The sequence below is a fragment of the Macaca mulatta genome, chromosome 6, assembly GCF_049350105.2.
Source record: "Macaca mulatta isolate MMU2019108-1 chromosome 6, T2T-MMU8v2.0, whole genome shotgun sequence".
NCBI lineage: Eukaryota > Metazoa > Chordata > Mammalia > Primates > Cercopithecidae > Macaca > Macaca mulatta.
Genome location: NC_133411.1, coordinates 131764508 through 131790148, shown reverse-complemented (window position 1 = coordinate 131790148; position 25641 = coordinate 131764508). Strand labels below are relative to the sequence as shown.

Below are 25641 nucleotides of genomic sequence, written 5' to 3'. Positions count from 1 at the left end.
TTCCTTGTCAACTGTGAGCACAGATGATAGACTTTTAGTTTAAAAGAAATAAAACAAAAGACAAGAATAAATTAAATACATGCAAAGTACTAGATTCTGAAGATAACGAGAAGATGAACAAAATCCATGGGACTTGTAAAAGTATATAAATACATTTTTTTCCTAATTCTTAAATTGGGCACTTGCAATAGAAATAGTTAAAAACAAGCAAAGACAATTATTCTGTTCTTTACCCAAGACAATCAAGAGACAAATGTTCTTTGATTTATGATGGTTTCATAAGAAAACTTAAGCTTCATTTAGTCATTTAATGAGTTCAGCTTTGTCAATTAAAATAATTAAGGAATCAGAGCATTACCTATATACATCTAGAATAAAAAGTTTCTTCCTATTAAAAATGCTTTGAAAAGGTTACTAATATGTTTAAATACCCAAATAATTTGTTACTAATATATCACAAGGAATATCATTTTATTACTGTAATCACAAAATCATAATTTCTGTACAGGAATGTATAAGTGAACATTATTCAAAGCATTGATAATTCACTTCATAAAGAGGGTAAACATACTACAGAACATATTGTAAAGAAAAAAATATTGTAAAATTTTCTGGTCTTGCAGTGCACTATTTAGTGCAAGTATTTAAGACACAATAGTGTTCAATTCAGCAAAGTATTGCAGAATGTCATGCCACAGTCCACTTAATTCAAAGAGGGTCAGGACATGCAGCTTGTAATAAAATGTCGGAGTGTGTGTGTGCATGTGTGTGTGTATATATATATATATATAAAACCACATGTAATTCATAAAATATATAGTGGTTTATTTAGATGGTTTTAAATGATTTCACTGTGGAATTCAACATAACTGGAACAACATCGACAGTCTTCTTAACAGCAATAATCTTATTGCTAGGCAATGGCTTTGGCTTCAGGTAGGAATGCTTCCCAGTATTTTATCAGCTGTGAATGAAAAAAGTTATTCTCATTACCTTTTTGTCATTTATATGCATATATCCTGTACAGCATTAACAAAAATCTACATAGGTCGGGTGGGGTGGCTCACACCTGTAATCCCAGCACTTTGGGAGGCTGAGGTGGGTGGATCACCTGAGTCCAGGAGTTTGAGACCAGCCTGGCCAACATGGTGAAACCCCATCTCTACTAAAAATACAAAAATTAGCCTGGCAATGTGGTGCGTACCTGTAATCCCAGCTACTTGGGAGGCTGAGGTAGGAGAATCGCTTGAACCCAGGAGGCAGAGGTTGCAGTGAGCCAAGATCACACCACTGCACTCCAACCTGGACAACAGAGCGAGACTCCGTCTCAAAAAAAAAAAAAAAAAAAAAGGAAAAAAAGCAAAAACAACATAAAAAAACTATACAAATAGCTAACTAACAATGACTAATATTTACTAATGTCTGGGTTTTTTAAATTGTTTTCTTGAGGTGGAGTTTCGCTCTTGTTGCCCAGACTGGAGTGCAATGGCATGACCTCGCCTCACTGCAACCTCCACCTCTCAGTTCAAGCAATTCCCTGCCTCAGCCTCCTGAGTAGCTGGGATTACAGACGCGCCACCTCGCCCAGCTAATTTTTTTGTATTTTTAGTAAAGACGGGGTTTCTCCATATTGGCCAGGCTGTTCTCAAACTCCTGACCTCAGGTGATCCACCCGCCTCAGCCTCCCAAAGTGCTGAGATTACAGGCATGAGCTGCGCCCAGCCAATGCCCAGTTCCTAAAGGAATCATTTTAATTTCCTTATCTAAAGTCCGTCAATATAGTTCATATATAAATTATTTAAAACATTAATTACTCCTGGCTACTTTTATTTTTGGTGTAAAATAATAGAGTTCTTTTAATGTACAATTTTTTATTTTATGCAAAATTTTACCAGAACAGTGTTACCATATATTAAATAATACAACTTCAATGACCTTTTCCAGCATAAAGTGATAAGATTTCCCAATTCAGAGCATATTGATAGTTTACGTTATTGCTAGACAAGAAAAATGGAATATAAAAGAAAATATTGAACAAGAAAAAAAAAACGACTGGATAGAACTAGCTGTCAGTCTTCTTTGAATAGTCCAGAGAACAGACTGAAATATAAACTGAAGTCATGTTTAAAACAATTCCTTTAAAAACAAGGTTATATGACTTATTTTCACATTTTTTTTTGTTTTGTTTTTTTTATTTTTTGAGACGGAGTCTCGCTCTGTCGCCCAGGCCGGAGTGCAGTGGCCAGATCTCAGCTCACTGCAAGCTCCGCCTCCCAGGTTCACGCCATTCTCCTGCCTCAGCCTCCCAAGTAGCTGGGACTACAGGCGCCCGCCACCTCGCCCGGCTAGTTTTTTGTACTTTTCAGTAGAGACGGGGTTTCACCGTATTAACCAGGATGGTCTCGATCTCCTGACCTCGTGATTCGCCCGTCTCGGCCTCCCAAAGTGCTGGGATTACAGGCTTGAGCCACCGCGCCCGGCCTATTTTCACATTTTTAAAAATTTAATTATGAACTATTTAAATAAAAGTTAAAGACAATTTGAAGATATCATACCACTTAATTCAAAAACAACCTATTATATTTTACACAAATGACATTCTAGATCCACATGTTTTAAAACTGGAAGAAAAATTCTATTCAAGATATTGAATTACTTGACCTGTTACTCTAATTTACATTAAAATATACAGGAAAATTTTCTGCGATTATCTTTTTATTTAATATACCATTAAAATCCATGGCAAAGTAGACAAATGCCACTTGCAGCATTCAACCACCACCAAACCCCAAACAAAATAAAGCAAAAAGAAAACAGTACAGTTTTTTTTTAATTCTGAAAAACTGTTTAGTTTAAGTTCTATTTGTTATGGAAGAGAAGAACTTATTATGAGAATTTACTCAAACAGGTCTAACCAACAAAGAAAACAAACTAGAAAGACAGTGAAAGAGGAAACTTGCCCATGAGGTTTCTGATGGCCTAAAATTGGGAAAAGTCGATCTCTGCCTTAGTGTTAAGCAGAGGCAAAAAAAAAAAAACAAAAAACCGAGATAGTTTCCAATGAGTTTACCCTTTTATCCTTTACCATCACTGGCTTTCTGTCTTCCATTTCTTATTCTTGAGTTTAAAAGCCCAGTTCATTAATCATCTTTTTAAAATAAGGAAGTATACCAAAAACAAATTCTATAAGTTTAAGTTATAAACAAAAATGGCTTACCTGTTGTTGTGTTTGAACTAGTGATTCTAAGTACTTGATGATAACGGTTTTAAAATCCTTCACTCGTTCTTTCTGTTGAAGTACATTTTTAAAAGTCTGTTAGTAGAAAGCTAAATTCAACTTTACCACAAAATTGCAGCAAAATGTGACCATGTTGTTAAGATAAATGCAAAATTATTATACATGCCTCAAATCTTCCCACTTCTTTTCGAATCGTTTTAGATATCTGTTCAAAATCTCTTTCCCCTTGTTGCACTTTCGCCTCCCACTAAAAAAACAAAGAAATATTTTATGCTTATCTCAAAAAAAAGTATAGTACTGTCATGACTGCTCACTTAATCACAATACCTGAAAATTCTGAGAAAGCTCAATATTGGCAAAGTACAATTTAGCATCAACAGAAATTGTATAACTTTCAACCAATAGAAATGCATGTTAGCTTAACTTCCATTAATATTCCACAGATTTGCTCAATATTAAGATATTTCAATACTGTACTTAACAAACTATAATATCCAAAGCTTAATTAAATATAACTAAGAGGAAAGATTTTGGGCATAAAATTTACCACAAAATAAATTATCAGTGTTACAGTGTAATTTTCTTAATTACTTTTTTATATCAGTAATTATTTCAGAATATATCAATACTATTAAATCCAAGGATATGTGTTCATCAAAATTTATATGCTGATGGAAATACTTTAAATTAGGAAAATTACATGATAAACATTTTAAAAACATTTTTGTAATGGTAAAATGGTCAGATTGGAAAAAAATGTGGAATTATGTTCTACTGAAGACCATCAATAAATATTAAATTCAGTACAGAAACAACAAAATGTTGTGATTAGTGAATAATGAAACAACTAAAATAACTGAAGATTTAAGCAATGAAATGATAATTTTTCCCACTGTGTAACCAAAACACTGGTACATACTCTTCAAAGGGCAGGTACATTTATTTTTAGTAATATAAAGGTTGTCCTACCTCTTCAATTTCCTTATTGAAGCATGGTAAGAAAAGTGTATAAATTATAATAAACTTACACAAATTCACTAAAATACCATATATAATACATATATATGGGGGATAATGTTGCCTGGACAGTTAAATGTGGGAGAGATCTAGCTCCAAAACCATTTTTAGACAGAAAATAATAATCTGAAATAAAATTAACCATCTAATAATAAATGTGTAATTATTAATGTAAAGGTTAATTTTAGCTGTTTCCCTTGTATGCTTCTTTATCCATTCCATAAGTAACAAAGGGCTCTGGAGATTTTAATAATCAAAATGTTGAAGTAATTCTCACAGTTCATAAAAATATGCAAAAATAGCTACGTGTTGAATGGTTTAGAAAAAAATTATGAAAAATTATGTATATATGAATGACTCATGAAAAACTTAAGAGATAAAGCATTTAGTAATCACCTCTCTGATTTCATTTTTAGCTTGCTGTATTTTATCTGGTTTGTTAGCAACCATCATTTTTGCTTCAGCTTCACGTTTTTTAAGCAAAGTAATTTGAGCATCTTCCCATTTCTGCCAGCACTTCATTCGATGGTCAAACACACCCTATAAGTGAATAACATAATGCTATTAAGTAAGAGTAACATTTAAAATACTTTCATAACACTAGAAGTGTTATCATACTGAAAGCAATAAAACCAAGTATTTAAGTCCTATTCTAATATACTAAGATACTGAAAGTAAGTATGCCAATATCAAAGAAAATAATCTCCATATTCATTTGCTTAAAACAAAAAAAAAAACCCTGTCACTGCATGAAACATGTTCAGAATAAAACCTACATTCAAAACCCATTTCATCACTAGCCTTTAGGCTAGTGTGGTTTATAAGATTTATAACAGCATTTTACTCTTCGAAGAAAGATGTCTTTAATAGGAAAATGCTAGTGTCATACCTACACTGGAAATTTTCCCATTAAATAATATCAAAAGCATATTAAGTATTAGAAACATGTCTGAAATTGAAAAGACAAAATGAGAAAAACTCATAAGATATGTGGTAGAAGAAATTACCATAGCAAATTAAAAAAGGCAAAGCAATCAAAAAGTAAAATATAACAAAATGAATAAAAAGACAGTCTTATACAAGATGAAAAGGGCAAAAGATGAAAAGAGGACTATATATATATTTTTATATATACACTGCAGAACTAAAGAAATAGACAAAAAGATCCTAATATAGTAAGTCAACCAAATCCATGACTTCTCTCAAGGAGTCTGGCAGAGCAAGAGCAAGTGAATAGAGAAAATAAATGAAATATGGGCAAATTAATTAGAAGTCTCATGAGAAAAATGATGGATAGGATGGGAGAACCCACTAAGAATCCCCTTTCTGGCTTCATGTTAGAGAAATATTAAAATTATTTTAGTAATTACTAATCAAACATTCATGAAGTAAACATTAATAAATTGGGTGAACCAGGAAGCACTAAACCCAAGTTATTTTAATTTATTACAAATAAAAAACTTTTTGAACCATGAAGTAGTAAAAATACATGTTCCTTTAGGGATCTGCTGAAGAGAAAAATATGTAGTTAGTGTATTTTTAAAAAGCAGGCTTTGGAGAAAATCAAATTTGGTTCTAATTTTAGTTTTGTCACTCTATGACCATGGGTAAATTCACTGAACTTCTCCAAGCTGTAATGCTCCCAAATATAAAAGGTGGGAAGTGATGTTTACATTTATGGATTAGAAATAACATGAGGAGTATATTATTGCATAGTGTCTTAACCTAGTGGATGCTTAATAATCAGTAGGCACAGCCATTATGGATTACTTCTAAATAACATACACACGGAAATGTAGTTAACTGTTAAGCTTTCTATTAAAAGTGCAAAGAATAGCTTAGTATTATGGAAAAAATGTATAATTAGACAGCATTTATATCATATGGCAATTTTTTAAAATGTGATAATAGCATTTAAAAATCCAGTCAACCAGAAACCAAAGTATTTTTCCAAAAGAATTCTTAAAGATCATGAACATTTTAAATTAACTAGGACAACAGATATCCACGGCAAACTAGCAATCAAAGTACCTTATCTATGGGTATTTAAATCCACTTTGCTGTATGTGTCTTCTCGGATACTTTTGCTTACATTAAGTGAATCTTACTGTCCCCTTTGTCTGCTTTTCTTATATTTAAAGTACCACATTTTCCCTAAAACATCCCTTATTATAAATTAACTTTGCTTTAGTCAAATTCAGTTAGGCTAAAATCCAAAAGTAACACATCTAACATGAATAGATTCAGAAAAAGTTACTACCATTTGAAACAACAGTGTTCAATTCTTTGGCTTTCCTGGGCCACACCAGAGGAATAATTATCTTTGGCCACACATAAAATATACTATCACTAAGCGATGAGCTTAAAAAAAAAAAGTCATGAGATTTTTTTTTTTTTTTTTTACTTTTTTTTTGAGACAGAGTCTCGCTCTGTCGCCCAAGCTGGAGTGCAGAGGCGCGATCTCAGCTCACTGGGAACTCCGCCTAAGCCCACTGCAAGTTCACGCCATTCTCCTGCCTCAGCCTCCAGAGTAGCTGGGACTACAGGCGCCCGCCACTATGCCCAGCTAATTTATTTTTATTTTTATTTTTAGTAGAGATGGGGTTTCAACGTGTTAATCAGGATGGTCTCGATCTCTTGACCTTGTGATCCGCCCGCCTCAGCCTCCCAAAGTGCTGGGATTACAGGCGTGAGCCTCTGCGCTCAGCCATGTATGACAGTTTGTGAATTTGTGTTGGGCCGCATTCAAAGCTGTCCTCGGCCGCATGTTGGAAAGGCTTGATTTAAGACAATCTCTCTCACCTCACACACACACACACACAAACACACATACACACGACTAACCAAAAAGTAATGTAAGATTTTAGGCCTAGTCTTGCTTTAGGGGAACAGGGTCTTATCTTTTCTTCATTTATAAATTCCTCTGTTCAGTAACAATTTGATTCCTTAAAATATGTACCAATACAAGGAAAAAGTTAATGTACATGCCCTTTAATTCAATATTGGCTTAAGTTTTCAATGTATATCAACTGGCTTTGCATTGATATGCTAAATCTAAACTAATTTCGTCCCTGTCCAATTTATTATCTTATAGTATTCCAGAACAGGACATGTTTATTGTGGTACAGATGTAGGAGCTATAATAAAAGTAAGACTACTAAAGTCAGGTTATTTCAGGAAAAAAAAATTGATCTTAAATATACAAATTAACTTTTTCTTCATTTGTTTTCTTACCTTTGTAACAAAATAACAGAAAATAAAAGAAAAAAAGAACCAGCACCAGTCAAATTTCTAACAATGCTATATTAAACCAATTAAATCATAACAATGTTTCCCTTTGCATGTCAAGATACTAATCCACTCTAGTAGAACCATTATAAGAGGGATAAGTTTACAGGGATCATCCAATTAGGACCTCCATTCCTCTGCTAATTTATGGCATACATTTGTATGCAAGCTGCTCTCAATTAGACAAGATTCCAGATGTCTAACAGTTTTTTTGGCCCATCAGGAAATTTGAAGCTACAATTTTAATTATCATATTATAATTCAGTTAATCTAAAAATATGCTGCCCAGCTTCATAGAGTTCTGAAGAGGTGCTGAGTATCTATAGACAAACAACAAAGCGTTTAAACCCCTTGGGGAACCCATCTTTTAGTTAAAATTTTTTTTAAATATGTTTTATAAATTGGGATCCCCTACAAAAATTATTTATGAAAAGTTCTAGTGCTAAAAACATTAAGAACTATTGCCCTCGCTGGGCGCGGTGGCTCACGCCTGTAATCCCAGCACTTTGGGAGGCCGAGGCGGGCGGATCACAAGGTCAGGAGATCGAGACCACGGTGAAACCCCGTCTCTACTAAAAATACAAAAAATTAGCTGGGCACGGTGGCGGGCGCCTGTAGTCCCAGCTACTCAGGAGGCTGAGGCAGGAGAATGGCGTGAACCCGGGAGGCGGAGCTTGCAGTGAGCCGAGATCGCGCCACTGCACTCCAGCCTGGGCAACAGAGCGAGACTCCGTCTCAAAAAAAAAAAAAAAAAAAAAAAAAGAACTATTGCCCTCAATCTCTGACCCTACTCTAGTGGGTCAAAGAAGCCCAATACATGACAATGCTTGTAAGGATACAGCCAAAACTTATAGTTCTAAATTTCAGAGACCACGTACTATACAAAAGAGGAAAACAGGAGTTTCCTGACACAACGCCAGGCTTAGGCAATATTTCGAAATGTGTAAAATTTAGCTTTTTCTTTGGTGTTCCAATTTCTGATGTTCTTTGATCCCAACAATGGCTCTATATTAATCCCCAAAGTACTCCTAATTTGAAGAATTGTCATCAGAAAAGTACACTCGATATGGATAAAACCAAAGGTTAATTAATATTAAGCAGCTATTCGAAATAGATAATAAGCAAACAAAAACTGGGCAAAAGACATTAACAGTTCATTCATAGAAAAAGAAATGTAGGGCCACGTGCGGTGGCTCATGCCTATAATCCCAGCGCTTTGGGAGGCCGAGGTGAGTGGATCACGAGGTCAAGAGATGGAGACCATCCTGGCAAGGTGAAACCCCGTCTCTATAAAAACTACAAAAATTAGCTGGCTGTGGTGGCACACACCTACAGTCCCAGCTACTCAGAAGGCTGAGGCAGAACTGCTTGAACCTAGGAGGCGGAGGTTGTAGTGAGCCAAGATCGCGCCACTGCACTCTAGCCCGGCGACAAAGCAAGACTCCATCTCAAAAAAAGAGAAAAGAAAAAAAAAGAAATGTAAAATGGCTTATCATTTGTAAAGATGTCTTGATTCACACTAAGTAAATGACAACTTATAAAAAAAAAAAAAACAACCTTCATTCTTGGGTGGTAGTAAGAAGAAACGTGTAGGTTTAGGTAGGTTAGGGTACAAAGCAAAATCTTTTTGAACAGTAATTTGGCAATACTTATTGAAATTTAAAATGCATATACCCTTTGGTCAGCAATCCTACTTATAGAATCTTTATGTCCAAAGACTTACCAAAATACTTGATTTTTTAAAAGACTAGACTATAATTCAAGGTGTATCTAAATGTTATATGATGGAATGCTATACAACCGTTAAAAAGACATCTACCTACATTGATAGGGAGACTGCTCTATTAAGTGGAGGTGTAAAAAGCAGACAAAGAACACTAAACACAATATATTCCTTTTTGAGAGAGGAAGGGAGGGAGAGAAGGGGATGGAAGGAATAAATGGACAGAGGGGAGAGAATTAGCTTCATGTACATGCATAGCTAATTCTGTAAAGACACACAAGAACCTAACAGTTTATGACTGAGGTCAGAGACTACAGGTCATAGTTCTGCAAGGAAACTTACCTTGCTGGGCTATTAAAACTATCATGTATGTGCATTATTTTTTCAAATACAAGTGAATTAGTTCAAAACAAAGAATATAACAAAAACAAAAACTGTAAAAATTACCTGTTACCTCATTCCATAATATCTCAATTCCTTTGTGCAGTTGATCTGGGCTAGGTTTCAGTAGAAACCAATCTTAAAGAGCTTAATTTACCTGAAGGCAAATTGACCACAACTCTTTAACTCTTTCAGTCAATGAAATCATTAATTCAGTATTTCCACAAATGTGTTCCATATATGTAAATAGACATTTGTTGGAAAATAATTCTTGTTCAAATGAATTTAGAAGCCTCTGGATTAAAATTTGTTTTCTTTTTCACTCCTAACCAGTTCTGAGCTTTTAAAATGCATTCTGAATCTTGCAAACAGGGATACCATACACAAAACTTAGCTAACTGTAATCCATCTTTTGGTGCCAGTGTTCTATAGAAAGTATTTTGGAAAACATGAATATAACTATAATTTCAGGAAATATAATAACACAGCAAAAAGACTTAGGGTATGAGGAAAGCTGTTTTTGAGGGATCAATATCCATTATACAGGCAGGCCATCACTGCCAGGGGGTCTTTTTCCAGGCTAGCTCTTATTAGCAGATATGCATTCTTTTTTTTCTTTTTTTTTTTTTTTGAGATGGAGTCTCTCTCTGTCGCCAGGCTAGAGTGCAATGGCGCGCTCCTGGCTCACTGCAACCTCTGACTCCCCGGTTCAAGTGATTCTCCTGCCTCAGCCTCCTGAGTAGCTAGGATTACAGGCATACGCCACCATGTCCAGCTAATTTTTGTATTTTTAGTAGAGCCGGGGTTTCACCACGTTGGCCAGGGTGGTCTCGATCTCCTGACCTCATGATCCGCCTGCCTCAGCCTCCCAAAGTGCTGGTATTACAGGTGTGAGCCACAGCGCCCGGCCCAGATATGTATTCTTACAGACACTGCCCAATTCCCCTTTTTTGACCCACAGGTTTGTTGGAAGTGTCACACGTTTTTACAACAGCTCTCATGCTATTGGGCGCTCTGGTAAGAAGTGAGAGTAGGCGGCACAAATCTGTAAACTGGATCTCTGTATATCACAAGCTGCCTGTATATAATGAAGCATGTATACTCTGACAACTGCTATCTATATTAACATTTCTAAATACTGAAAAATTAATCACCAACAGCATAAGGAACATTTAAAACAGTAAAATTGGTAATTTTACCAAATAAAAGAAAGCACCATTCTGAAGTGCTAAGAATGCTCTAGTAATAAATGTCACCAGTAGCTTGAGAACAGAACTATCAATATGCTCACTCTAGATCAATAAATATGCTCACTCTAGATGAGTACTAACTTGATCACAGACTTTAGCTGAAAAAATTTTGCATAAGAAAGGAACAAGATCTCATTAACTTTCTAGATTTTTTTTTTTTTTTTTTGAGACGGAGTCTCGCTTTGTCGCCCAGGCTGGAGTGCAGTGACACGATCTCAGCTCACTGCAAGCTCCGCCTCCGGGGTTCATGCCATTCTCCTGGCTCAGCCTCCCGAGTAGCTGGGACTACAGGTGCCCACCACCACGCCCAGCTAACTTTTTGTATTTTTAGTAGAGACGGGGTTTCACCGTGTTAGCCAGGATGGTCTCGATCTCCCGACCTCATGATCCACCCGCCTCGGCCTCCCAAAGTGCTGGGATTACAGACCTGAACCACTGCGCCCGGCCAACTTTCTAGATGTTTAAATTCAAGGTAAAAGGTAAACACCCAGTACCCACCAAACCCCATGTTGTTAATATCCATAACAAAAATTCAAAGATTCTTAAAGTATCTTCTGAAACATGATACACTGAGTAACGTTCAGTTCAGTTTAACTGTCTGAATACTGCAGATATCTGTAGAATACTAATTTTTGCTAACTGGATCACTTTCTCAACTATTCAGAAATTGCACTATTATATTTAAGTATTACCATTCAGTAACACAATTTATGATCTAATCTAGTCCCATCTCATCTATAAACACATGGTGACTATACATTTGAAGATACAAAGTCTGATTATATCCAAATACATGAAAAAGCCCCCATTAAACATATTCACTGCAATAATCGTTTCTAGTTTTATCCTATTTATTACACAGTCAGCTTTACTAATGACAATAGAGTCCAGTGAGTAGTTTCAGTTAGTGCTAGAATGAGCAAATAAATGCTATTAGTTAGTTCCAAACTTGTATAAGCAAATACGTAAGTAAATGTATGTTTTCTATCTTATCTGTCATTCCTTAGACCTGTTAAAAACATTAATTCTATCTATTGTACTGTGCAAGTTATAGGGAAGAAAGTATTAAGTTATGTATAATTACCTTGAAATCACTTTATTATTGCTAGTATAGGAGGAATTTAGACATTTAAACACATAACTAATAGGAGACAAAATACTTTTTAAAGCACACAAGTGAGAAGAATGCAAGAAAGGGCTTACTTTCACTGCAGCAATAAGTCGAATGTAGTCACTAAGTAGTTCTGAAAACATATAAAAATCAGCAAAAGCTTGTTCTTGATGTAACTGGTCTATCTTCTCCTCAACCTCTGCAAGCTGAGACAAAGCTCTAGATAAAGCAGTATGATCCTCAGAATTACCTAACATGGCAGCACTTTTAGCAAAGGCAGCTGTGTTGGCTGAAAGTTCTGAAATTTAAAAAACAGTATGCACTTTTAGTGTTTGCTAGCAAAATTTTAAAATATTGTATTGATTTTTCCACTTTTCTCTAAATTTTACTTATTCACAAGTTGCTCAAATAATATTTTAAATTAATTAACATGAAACAATTAGTCATTAAAATGCCTCAGGCATAAATGCCAAGTGCTCAGAGATCTACTGAAAACACGGACAAATCACTGCTTATATTCCAAAGGGATGAACTATGTTTAAATTATTTAATATAAAAATCTGGGCCGGGCGTGGTGGCTCAAGCCTCTAATCCCAGCACTTTGGGAGTCCGAGACGGGCGGATCACGAGGTCAGGAGATAGAGACCATCCTGGCTAACACAGTGAAACCCCGTCTCTACTAAAAATACAAAAAAAAAAAACTAGCCGGGCGAGGCGGCGGGCGCCTGTAGTCCCAGCTACTCGGGAGGCTGAGGCAGGAGAATGGCATGAACCCCGGAGGCAGAGCTTGCAGTGAGCTGAGATCCGGCCACTGCACTCCAGCCTGGGCGACAGAGCGAGACCCCGTCTCAAAAAAAAAAAAAGAATCTGCCTCCTGTTTTTTCTCCCACAATGTTCACTGTTTCTCTGTCCATTCCTAAAAATGAAATATATTTTTAATATGAGAGGAACTGGCAATACTCACAATTGATTTATACCACATTTCTGGCCTTTAAACGTTTGTCATTGAAAATAACGTTTATAATTTTTAATGAGAATATTATTTAGCTAACAGGAGCGAAGGTAAAATTATATACACAATTAACATAAATTTTATTTTTTTTTCCTTTGTTGTGCAACAATCTCAGTAAAATATTAGAATTTCTAAAAAGATTTAGAATGTGATCATTTCAGATATTTCAAATAAAGAAAAGTAGATGTTTACAGACTGAACACTGTCAATGACTAACAATTACATTGCCTGGAAATTGCTCTGTTGCTCTACATTATGTAAAGTTCTCCAAAAGAGCCCATTCCCTAAGAGATATATAATTCAAATGGCAAAAGCTATTACAAACTACTTTCAATAATAAATTTATTAGTAAGTTTCTATAATTATTTTAATAAAATGTATTGCTGGTAATGTTACATATTATTTGCTTATTAAATATCTTGGACAATTGATATTTACATTGTTGGATTCTTTAAAAATAAACCAAAAAAACTATAATTTCATTGTGAATTAAAATATTGCAACTCAAATTTTCTAGGAATTTTTCAGCAAAACCCCCAGATCTGTCAATATTGTAGTTCAAAAATGAAGAAAATACTTCAAAGGGCATAACAGGAAATAGAGGCACAAAACAAATATTTCCCAAAAAATTTTCAAAAAGCAATTTTCAAACCTCAAATTTTTTATTATAATCAAAGTTACTAATTGATGACATCTTCATCCATTTAACTGTAACTATACTTAACAAAAAGTTAATCAAGTGACCAAGTTTTAATCCAAAATTCAAATATAGTTTTGTTCTTTTTTTAGCTCACATTTGTACCAGTTAACAGTTTTCTAAGCTCGTTATTTTTCTACTTCCAAACTAGATATTAAATCAAAATAGAACAAAAAATTTTAAATAATAAAGTAGAACTAGAAAATATTGTCTTAAAACGATTGTTTTCTCTCTTCTGCAATGACTTCAGCATATTTTCATAAAATTTAAATAAAATATTTTCGTTAGTTTTATGGTGCTAACCACATAAGTAATAAGGCAAACAAACCTTTTCTATGACAGACCAAGGCTTCAACACTGGCATGAAGTTTCCTAAGTTGCTGATCCAGATTCTCAAATTGCTGCTGCTTTTCTTCAAACCACTAAGAAAAAAATGAAAAATGGAGCTAATTTAGGAAGAACAAACCATTGTAAATTAGGTTACCAATACCAAGCTACATTCCTTGTTTTAAAGCAACAAATTAACCATGTATAACCATGGTGGCCAACTGATGTGGCTGAGAACTAAACTCAATAAGCAAATTAATATCCTATTTTCCACTTGTACAGCTTTAAAATGCAATTGTTGGGCTCATTAATTCATCTCATTATTCAAGTCGAAAAATCAGCTCTTACTGCATCCGATTCATTCATCTTGATTGTCATTTTGTTGACAGCGTCGGCAGCCTTGTTCACCATCCTCAATATTCCTGCTCCACTCAGAGCCTGTGTATTAACTGCTCTAGGCAGCTGGAATTGAATGACAAATAAGGGCAAACAAACCGGTTAAAAGCCTGGAGGTTTAACTGGGCACAAAAGTGATCCCCCCTCCTTCCCACCCGCCCCCAACAAATTTAAAAAAGGAGGTTGTATTTTCTTCACTCTCATACATTTCAGTAGTGAGATCTAATTTCTCAAATATACTACTTGTACATTCTCAAAGGAAAACTTAAAAAATAGACTTTCCATTTGCTTTTCTTCTGCACGTTTACATTTAGATGGAACAAACACCCTGTTTGTCAAAATATATTAAGAAATTGCCAAGTACCCTAACACTGGCCACCTGTTTGCTAACAGAAATAAACTGTTTATAAGGAAAGAAGAAAGTCTTGAGAAAAATCTCCTTATGCTCAGTTAGCATTGTGTGATTTTGAGTTTTTAAAAAATTCTGCAACTCAAGTAAATTAAAGAAAAAAACTCAAACTAGAACTCAAATTGTTCTTAGGAGCCAAAATTATACCAAACATTTCAAACATAAAGAGCATCATGGTTATAATTTAGGCTCTTTCAAGTCACAAATTTGCATTTCAAAACCTTAATAAGGATACCAAAATGTAGACAAGCAAACACACATTCAACTTTCTCTTTCTCTAAAATGAAGTCTGAATAAACTTATTTCAACATGATGCCTGAGGAAAAACTTAGGGCATTCAGAGTTAGACTACTTACAAACCACTCTCTTAAATCTTATTTTAAGTGTTCAAGAAAGGGACTAATCATCCTACAAGTATCAAAGCAAAGATATTTTGCTACTAATTTAGCAGGGTAATTAAAGCACTAAGGAAAAAAATAACAATAATTGCTTTATTCCATCTATTGACCTAATTATTTACTATATATAGAGTCATATAAATTACAATGACAAATAATGAGAACATTCATATACAAAAATTTAATACAGAAATAATACCTCTGAACTTTCCAAGAACTGCCTTAAATCAGGATCCTGTAGTAAGGTTGGATGTTTTACTGTTCTTTGAAGATACCTAGATTTAAGAGTAAAATTGCTCCTTTATCAGTAGCATCTTGAATTATATTTCAACAAAATGATAAAAAATAGAAATACTAGGAAAAAAGGTGTCCTCACTACTTCCTATTAGTCTGATCTCACTGTAATTACTTAGAATCCTACAGCAATTTAATAATTAAAAAGGTTTTTGTTCATCTCTTGAAAATTGATATACTATCCAGTTTTCATAATTATGTAAAAAGAAAAATGGCAAGGGGTGGGAGTGGGAGAGGATAAATAACTTACCAAACTTCTCATTGCAAAGCATTAATGTTGTAAAGGGGCATGTGAGTTTGTTGAATAATTTTATCTTTAGATGGAGTCATTACATTCTCAACTATAATTTTAGAGTTCTAAGAAACATATTATTATTACTATATATATTCCACTCAACCAAGTTTTAAATTGCTATTATCACCAAAATGGGGAAGAGTATACCAATTTTTTTGCATGTCAGCATATTTAAATGATCACAATTAGCTTGAGTCCTCACTTGACAAGAACTAAATTTTCTTCAATATTTTCCCCATACCTCAAACAAGAAATGGGGAAAGGATTCCCTATTTAATAAATGGTGCTGGGAAAACTGGCTAGCCATAAGTAAAAAGCTGAAACTGGATCCCTTCCTTACACCTTATACAAAAACTAATTCAAGATGGATTAGAGACTTAAATGTTAGACCTAAAACCATAAAAACCCTAGAAGAAAACCTAGGGAATACCATTCAGGACACAGGCATGGGCAAGGACTTCATGTCTAAAACACCAAAAGCAATGGCAACAAAAGCCAAAATTGACAAATGGGATCTAATTAAACTAAAGAGCTTCTGTACAGCAAAAGAAACTACCATCAGAGTGAACAGGCAACTACAGAATGGGAGAAAATTTGTGCAATCTACTCATCTGACAAAGGGCCAATATCCAGAACCTACAAAGAACTCAAATTTACAAGAAAAAAACAAACAACCCCATCAAAAAGTGGGCAAAGGATATGAACAGACACTTTTCAAAAGAAGACATTTATGCAGTCAATAGACACGTGAAAAAATGCTCATCATCACTAGCCATCAGAGAAATGCAAATCAAGACCACAATGAGATACCAGCTCGCACCAGTTAGAATGGCAATCATTAAAAAGTCAGTTAACAACAGGTGCTGGAGAGGATGTGGAGAAATAGGAACACTTTTACACTGTTGGTGGGACTGTCAACTAGTTCAACCACTGTGGAAGACAGTGTGGTGATTTCTCAAGGATCTAGAACTAGAAATATCATTTGACCCAGCCATCCCACTACTGGGTATATACCCAAAGCATTATAAATTGTGCTGCTATAAAGACACATGCACACGTATGTTTTTTGCGGCACTATTCACAATAGCAAAGACTTGGAACCAACCCAAATGCCCATCAATGACAGACTGGATTAAGCAAATGTGGCACATATACACCACAGAATACTATGCAGCCATAAAAAAGATGAGTTCATGTACTTTGTAGGGACATGGATGCAGCTGGAAACCATCATTCTCAGCAAACTATCGCAAGAACAGAAAACCAAACACCACATGTTCTCACTCATAGGTGGGAACAGTGAGGACACTTGGACACAGGAAGGGGAACATCACACACTGGGGCCTGCTGGGGGGTGGGTGGGAGGAGGGATAGCATTAGGAGATATACCTAATGTAAATGACGAGTTAATGGGTGCAGCACACCAACATGGCACATGTATACATATGTAACAAACCTGCACATTGTGCACATGTACCCTAGAACTTAAAGTATAATAAAAAAAGAAAACAAAATTTCCCCATACCTCTTCAAAGGTATTTATTCAATATTTCTATTTTTAAGGCTTTGCTGTTTTTGGTAAATATCTTATCTAAATATGACACCATATAAAATCAAATAAATGAATACCACGTAAAATGAATAAAAATGAAAAAGTGAGAAACACCACTATGAAATCAATTTCCCCTTTATTAGAAAAGCTCACATGTGCCTGTCACCCATAATAAATTACCAATCATGACTTCATAAAAGGAAATAAGGTCAACTATTTGATGATTCTCAATTATTCATCTAATCCCATTAAAAACAACTGCTATCTTTCCCCAAGTTAATAACTATATGCAGTAATATTTCAGTTATAATATTTTTACTCACAATAACACATTTATTTCTTTAGAATAAATGTAGTCAGTAATTTCTTCTACCTTTTTATAAAATTATAAAATATGCCTAAAATTAACGTTTCCAAAAAAGGATAATCTTCTCTAAAGTCAAATTCTATACATTGATCAAAATGACTATTTTATCAGTATCAAAATGTTAACTTCTGTTTTTATATATTTAAATAAAATATACAGCATACTAAACTTCATTTTAAGTCAGTAGTCCACATAAGAAGTCATTATACTAGATCCAGATCATTTAACAGATATCTGCAATATAACCTATGCTATGGTTTAAAAGTTTTTGCTGCCTATATTATGAAGCCAAAAAAACGGATGCAGCAAGAACATTAACCCTGTAGGTTTGAGAAATGTTGGTATTTCCCCACTTGAATTTGACTTACAATTTTAACACTGAAGTTCTGTCACAATATATCAGATAAGTTATTTAGTTTTTTAGACTGAGTACTACTTGAAGGCAGTTTGCATAAGTTGCTCATCTCAGTGCATACCACAGCTAGGTAACAGCAGGAACTCAGATACTTGTAAAAAACAAACAAAAACCCAAGAAAGACAAAACATCTAGTACTTAACCTCTAAGAAATATTCCGGCTGGGTGAGGTGGCTCATGCCTGTAATCCCTGCACTTTGGCAGGTGGATCACAGGTAAGGAGTTTGAGACCAGCCTGAAACCCCATCTCTAGTAAAAATACAAAAATTAGCCAGGGGTGGTGGCATGCACCTATAGTCCGAGCTACTCAGGAGACTGAGGTAGGAGAATCGCTTGAACCCAGGAGACGGAGGTTGCAGTGAGCCGAGATTGCGCCATTGCACTCCAGCCCGGGTGACAGAGAGAGACTCCATCTCAGAAAAAAAGAAAAAAAAGAAGAAAAGAAAAAAATATTCTAATATTTCAAACCTAAGTGGAAATACCTTGTATCATTTATATTCTAAAACAGCTTTCCAAAGTGAGTTCTGTAGAATACTAGTCTCACGTACTATTCCATGAAAAAGACTGTAGAATACTAGTCTCACGTACTATTCCATGAAAAAGACTGATTCCATATCAAGAAAGTTTGAAATATATACATATTCCTGTCTTTTAAAATTAGTATCAAACAGCATTTTATTAAGTGTTGTGAGAACTCCTACAGAAAATAACCCTAGTTGAACTCTGTTAAACCCTATGTTAACAAAACTCAATTGACTATAGATCTTTTTCATTCTACCACGTATTAGCATTCTGAAGAATCAATTTTGAAAAACGATATTCCAGAAAAAGGGGGTAAAATCTTCCTTCTCAAAGGCAACATGAAATAAAGCTAAATACATATACTAAATACATATACTAAAATATACATGTATGTATTTTTTTAGTTTATATATTTTTTTAGTTTAGTATTTTTTAGTTTTTTAGTTTATATATTGTTTATATTTAGTTTATATATGTATTTTTTAGTTTATATATATAACATATATAACTAAAAATGTTAACTAAAAACATAAACTAAACATAAACTAAAAATATAAACTAAAAACTAAGAAATGCATACATAAATATGCTTTTATATATATATAAGCTTATATAATGTTGAAATTAAGAACAGAACTATAAAATGGATTTTAAAACAATAAATATTTATAAACGTATGCCAACTCGGAATTAAGACCAGAGATGGTTGTAATATAAAGGAAAGACACAGGACAAAAAGGGTAAATGAGTGTAGGAAGAAGACAGGAAAAGAGGTATAGGGAGAAATTGAAACACTGAAAAGAAACAGAAATGGAATTGATCAATACCATCCAATAAGAGGTGCTCAGTAATTGTTCTTCAAGTTTACTTCAAGTTACTGATGAAAAATCACTCAAGGCTTTCAAATTCTTATTTACTTACCAGAAACAAAACAAAACAAAGTAGGTTATATAAAATGCTTGAGAGCAACAGAGTTACAAATATTTATCTTGCTTGAAACTAAAACACAAGTGCACACAATGGGAGAATAAAAAGGTAGAAAGAGCCTGGGACTTGGATGACATTCACTTGTTCATTCAACAAATACTTTTTTTTTTTTTTTTTGAGACGGAGTCTCGCTCTGTCGCCCAGGCTGGAGTGCAGTGGCTCGATCTCGGCTCACTGCAAGCTCCGCCTCCCGGGTTCACGCCATTCTCCTGCCTCAGCCTCCCGAGTAGCTGGGACTACAGGCGCCCACAACCACGCCCGGCTAATTTTTTGTATTTTTAGTAGAGACGGGGTTTCACCGTGGTCTCGATCTCCTGACCTTGTGATCCGCCCGCCTCGGCCTCCCAAAGTGCTGGGATTACAGGCGTGAGCCACCGCGCCCGGCCATTCAACAAATACTTACTGAGCTCTTACTACCTATTAAGTACAGTTTTGAGTACCTGGAAGACATCAGTGAGCAAGAGACTAAGATTCCTTCCCTGGTGAAGCTTACATTTTAGTACAAGATAGACAATAAACTATAAACATAATAAACATACAAATGATAAAGTATGTGACAAGGTGGCAAAAGCTATGGGAAAAAAAGACAGAACAATGGGGTAAATATCACCAAGTATTTAAGACGTGGTTGGTGGCAATAAATATAATAGGTCAGAAGAAAGCCAATGACTGAAACAGGCTTCACTTAAAAGGTGTTATTTGAACATATGAACTTGAACAAGGAATGCTATTCAGATACCTAGGAACAAAGAATTCTAGGCAGAAGGAGCAGGCAGTTGCAAAGACTCTAAGATAGGAAAATGCCGAGGGTGTTTGAGAAGCAGCAAAAAGGTTAGTCTGGCCTAAAGCAGAGTGAGTGATCATGGAGGATATGAGATCAAACGGGTAACACAGTGAGGCGTGCAGGTAATATAGAGTCTTGTAGTCCATTAAAAGGACTCTGGCTTTTACTGAGTAAAATGGGGACACGGGGCCAGGGTGGGGAGGGGTTAAAAATGATCTGATTTATATTTTAGAATATAAATATATGTAAAACTACTGTAAGTTCTATATTAAGGTAGAAGTGCCAAGAATGGAATCAGGGACACCAATTAGGAGGCTACTGCAGTTAATTAACACCTTTGGACTCAAAGCCAGAAGACTGGTGAGAAAAGGTTGTATTATCAGTTATCAGAAAGAAGCAACAGAATTTCCTGGTGAATCAGATAATCCTGAACAGCTGCCTACCTCAAACTCTCTGATTTGAAAGAGTGGATTAATTAATCTACATTAACTGTTCAGGCCAGTCGGATTTTTAGATGCTTGAAATGAACACAATCCTGACACAGTTACATTTTATTTATTCATTTATTTATTTATTTATTTAGAGACGGAGTCTCACTCTGTGGACAGGCTGGAATGCAGTGGCACAATCTCGGCTCACTGCAACCTCTGCCTCCTGGGTTCAAGCAATTCTTCTGCCTCAGCCTCCCAAGTAGCTGTGACTAGAGGCATGCGCCACCACACCCAGCCAATTTTTTTGTATTTTTAGTAGGGACAGTGTTTCACCATGTTGGCCAGGATGGTCTTGAACTCTTGACCTCGTGATCCACCCACCTCAGCCCCACAAAGTGCTGGGATTACAGGCATGAGCCACCACGCCCAGCCTCACATTTACACTTTAAAGTGGAATGCATCTAAGTAATTTACCTAAGGTCACACAGAAAGTATGTAGTGTTAGTACAGGTTTCAACTGAAAAGGAATTATAAATCTTATACACTTATTATCAGGCTCTAAATTTCTCCTTCTGTATTTGCAGATGTGTATCCTTACCTATAAAATATACTCAATATGATCTAAAGATCTGAAGCACTCTCAAGAAAACCAAGCAAGTGATGTTAGGGCTACTCTTAAGTAGTAGTCTCTGCTTACTCTAGTGAGTGTGGCACAGGGGAATACTTGGGTATTTAACCACTCCTTTTCTCTTCCTAACCTTTAATACCAGATATTTATCCTTTCATTCAAGATAGTAATCTGGATCATCTAAGTTTGAACAAATACATAAATATCACAGTATTAAATAAAATAATACAAAGAAAAATACTTTCCTAACCCACCAGATCCAACTAGGTTGAGTATCCCACAGATGTACCTGTTTGATGTTTAAAGTTTAAGAAATACCACAGAAAAATCACTTTAGAAGAGCTGATTATATGAAAGGGCAAGAAAAATGCAGTTTTAAAATCCTGTACAGATTAAAAAATAAATGTGTACAGGAAAATTAGCTTGGGTAGAAGAACTAAGATTAGATTAAAAGAACCATTCCAGTTCCTTTGCTTCTATACCTTTATGCCTATATTTTCTTCAGTGATTTTTTTTTTCTAATTGAAAATGAACTTTTCCCTCATACTATACGGTTTCTTTTTTTCACTATTGTAAATTCCACTATGGCAGCATTTAACAAGTAGAATTTATCAGTAAAGAAAGTGTCTTTATACACACACTGGGTCAAGTTTCAATATCCCTTAAAACTCTCCTCAACATTTCATACTACATGAAGGTATGGTAAGTACTATGCAATGCAGTCAAGTTAGAAGAAAGGTAAACGTAGAATCAAATTATATGTCCTTGGTACAATAAATCTTCATTAAGTTCCTTATCAAGCATGCCATCTGAAATACTTCAAATTTACTCATAGAAAAATAAGACTTGAAAGGTCTCTCAAAGGGTCATGGTTACATTTTCAGGAAAGACTAAGTGAAATCAAGGTAGACCATTATCTACCTTGATTCTTAAAAATATTCAGTCTATGACCTCTCCTACAATAGAATCAATTCAAATGCCTAACCTAAACTTCTCTTGATGCAATTTAAATCCTTATTCTGGGTAACTGCTGATTCTCACAGACATAATCCCATCTTTAAGTCTTCTCTAATATAAGATTTTAAACTACATATTCTTTAGCTTTTCTTAATGTAAATTGTTCAAATCTAACTTCACTGTGCCATTTTTCTTAAAATTTAAACAATTTACTACTGAAAACAAGAAATAAGTTGCCTTGAAATAGTTTTAAAAAATAATTTGCGACCTAGAGAAATAGATACCACCCCCAAGACCTGTCCTATTCACCTTAACCACTAATTTTAAGCCAGAGAAAAATAAAGAGCAAGCAAACATAAAAAAAAAATGAAATTAGAAAGTTTCAAGCCTAGGTAATTACCAACTTGTGTCTTAAATGCTGGGCTTTAAGATAATTTATATTTGTTTTCTCACTTTGTCAGCACAGCAAGGAAGGAATAATTTTAAGACTATGGAGGTGGGGTTCTTCCCATCTTCCCATTCCTCCCCGTTTTAGTCTGCTTCAATGAAGACAAGTCTTCAAAGCTATAGGAAATGTGTAGAGTCAAGTACTCTAAAGGAAAACACAGCATATATATTAGCCTTTAAGTATAGCTGTCCCTCAGTATCAGTGGGGGACTGGTTCCAGGACATCCTACGGATACCAAAATCTGCAAATGTTGAACTCCCTGATAGAAAATGGCATAGTGTTCGCATAATAATCTGTGGACATCCTCTCATATACTTTAAGTCACCTCTAGACTTATAATACCTAATATAATGGAAAGACTATGAAAACAGTTGTTAAGCTGTATTTTTTAGACAATAATGATCAAAAACGTCTGTACATGTTTAGTATAGATGTAATTTTTTTTTCAAATATTTTCCATTCACGGTTAGTTGAATCCACAAATGAGGCACCCACAGATATGGAGGGCCAATTGTATACAGTCAACTCAAGCAAAGACTAATACTTTTGTATATTCAAGTAAAAATCAATTATACAAAAACAAAGGGGCACAAACTGTACTTCTCACTGTATTTAATAATGTTCTAAGTAAAAACTCATCAGAAAAATTAATTTAGATGAACTATAATTAGCTATACTATCCAACACAGTACATGAATGTGGCATAACTTCCTAGAAACCTAAATAAGACCAAAGTGGGATTATTTTTATCCAAAAATTTTTATTTTTCCCCCCATTCACAACTTCCATGTTTTCCAAGTTTGGTAGTTTCTTAGTACTCTTGGTGACTACCTATGATATAATTCTATCCCCAGCTAACTCATGTCTTTATATGTTTTCTATTATATGCTCCTGCTTGTAGCATGTAATAGAAAAATGGGTGTTATTCTGTTAGACTACTGATGAGGATTAAAAATTATACAGAATAATTATACAGTATTTTGTTGAAAGAAATAATTTTCTTAAAACAGTTTAAAGCAGTCTTAAGGGCCATCAAGTGGTACCTTGGAAAAAATTTAATCATTAAAACACAATTGTGCCATATAATGGAATTACATTTAAAGTACAAACATGAGAGTAATAAAATATAGCTGTCTAGAATTACCTTTCAAGAGCTGCTCTCCGTTTTTCTACAAACTCAGTGGATGATGAGTCTTCTTTACCCACTTTGACCTTGGTCATCCCTTTGAAGAAGTTGAATGAGATTCATGATTACTTTATATTGCTGTGAAAGTCTTTTACAATCATTTCTTCATAATTTAAAATACACTCAAAATTTGAACTTAACAGCCCTAAACTTGTAACTGGTATCTTACTTAAACAGCAAAAACGTTTTGAGGAATTAAATCTCATATGTTAACATATTTACTTGGTAAATACTTAACACATGAGAGAACAGATAAAATGTTTATAGTTTTCTGATCCGTTCTGCTTTTGTTTACAGAAAAGCTTATATCAAAAAGAACCTTTATCTGTTGTATTTTATACTCCTGGTAAATTAAAAGGTGTTTCTAACCCAATATGCATAATGGAATTTCAAATGAATAAATTTAAGCTCAATTAACATTTTCATTTATCATGAGCAATAATTAAAATTCTTTACTTTGGGATGACAAAAATAAATGTAATCCATGAATTTGTTATGTTTTCTCTCCTGCAGATTATAAGAGCATGTTCTTGTTTACTTATCATAGCTAGTTTTATAATGGTTGAAAGAAAAAGCTCTTTCACAGAGTCATTTATAACTTCAGATTTAAAAAATAAGTCATGTTAATTATTTCTGTATGGGAAATTTAATTTTAGACTGCAGATTTTTCTCTTTTATTTTCCTGTTCTTTTTCCTTTCAAAAATGTATTCTGTGGAAACAAAGTATTGAATATATGCTATACCATGAAAGAACCTTGAAAATATGACTCTAAGTGGAAGGAATTTGTCACAAAAAAAAAAAATCATCTACTGCATGACCCCCTCTACAAGAAATGTCCAGAGTAGGTAAATATTTAGAAAAAGAAAGTAAATTAGTGCCTGCCTAGGGCTGGGGAGAATAAGGACATTAGGGGATGATGGCTAAGGGATCCCAGATTCCATTTTGGGGTAATAAAAATATTCTAAAATTGACTGTGGTAATGTATGCACAACTCTTAATATATTAAAAGCCAGTGAATTGGATACCCTTTTTTTTTCTTTTTCGAAACACGGTCTCATTCTGTCACCTAGGCTGGAGTGCAGTGGCATGATCACAGTTCACTGCAGCCTCTCTATATTCCAGGCTCAAGCAATCCTGAGTAGCTGGGACCACCAGCACGCACCACCATACCCAGCTAATTTTCTGTAGAGACAAGGTTTTGCTATGTTGCCCAGGCTGGTCTCAAACTCCTGGGCTCAAGCAATCCAACTGCCTCAGCTTCCCAAAGTGCTAGGATTACAGGCATGTGCTACCACACCCGACCTAGACACTTTAAACGGATGAATTATATGGTATGTAAAGTATATTCCAATAAAGTCTTTTAAAAATGGATTATGTAAAACCATACAATTCTTCAGTTTGGTACATCTTCAGTTTGGCACAGTCATTATTAATCACCTATTAATGTTTTGTTTAAAATTCCAATGGAATGCAATGGCTTGAAAAGGAAAACTTAAGACACCTAAAGCTACCTCTGACTGAACTACT

At 34.7% G+C, this 25641-nt stretch overlaps 1 protein-coding gene across 1 annotated transcript in view; it reads right to left on the bottom strand.

Annotated features, from left to right (window-relative positions):
* Window positions 1–754: 754 nt before the first annotated feature.
* SNX2 (sorting nexin 2) overlaps window positions 755–25641 on the bottom strand; it is a gene marked incomplete at its 5' end in the record, with an annotated part of 61284 nt that continues 36397 nt past the window's right edge. Inside the window, 9 exon segments of the mRNA NM_001260897.1 lie at window positions 755–964; window positions 3218–3289; window positions 3405–3485; window positions 4652–4795; window positions 12101–12306; window positions 14046–14139; window positions 14393–14506; window positions 15447–15522; window positions 24072–24150. Of these exon segments, the coding sequence (NP_001247826.1) occupies window positions 914–964; window positions 3218–3289; window positions 3405–3485; window positions 4652–4795; window positions 12101–12306; window positions 14046–14139; window positions 14393–14506; window positions 15447–15522; window positions 24072–24150 (917 nt within the window). The 3' untranslated portion in view covers window positions 755–913.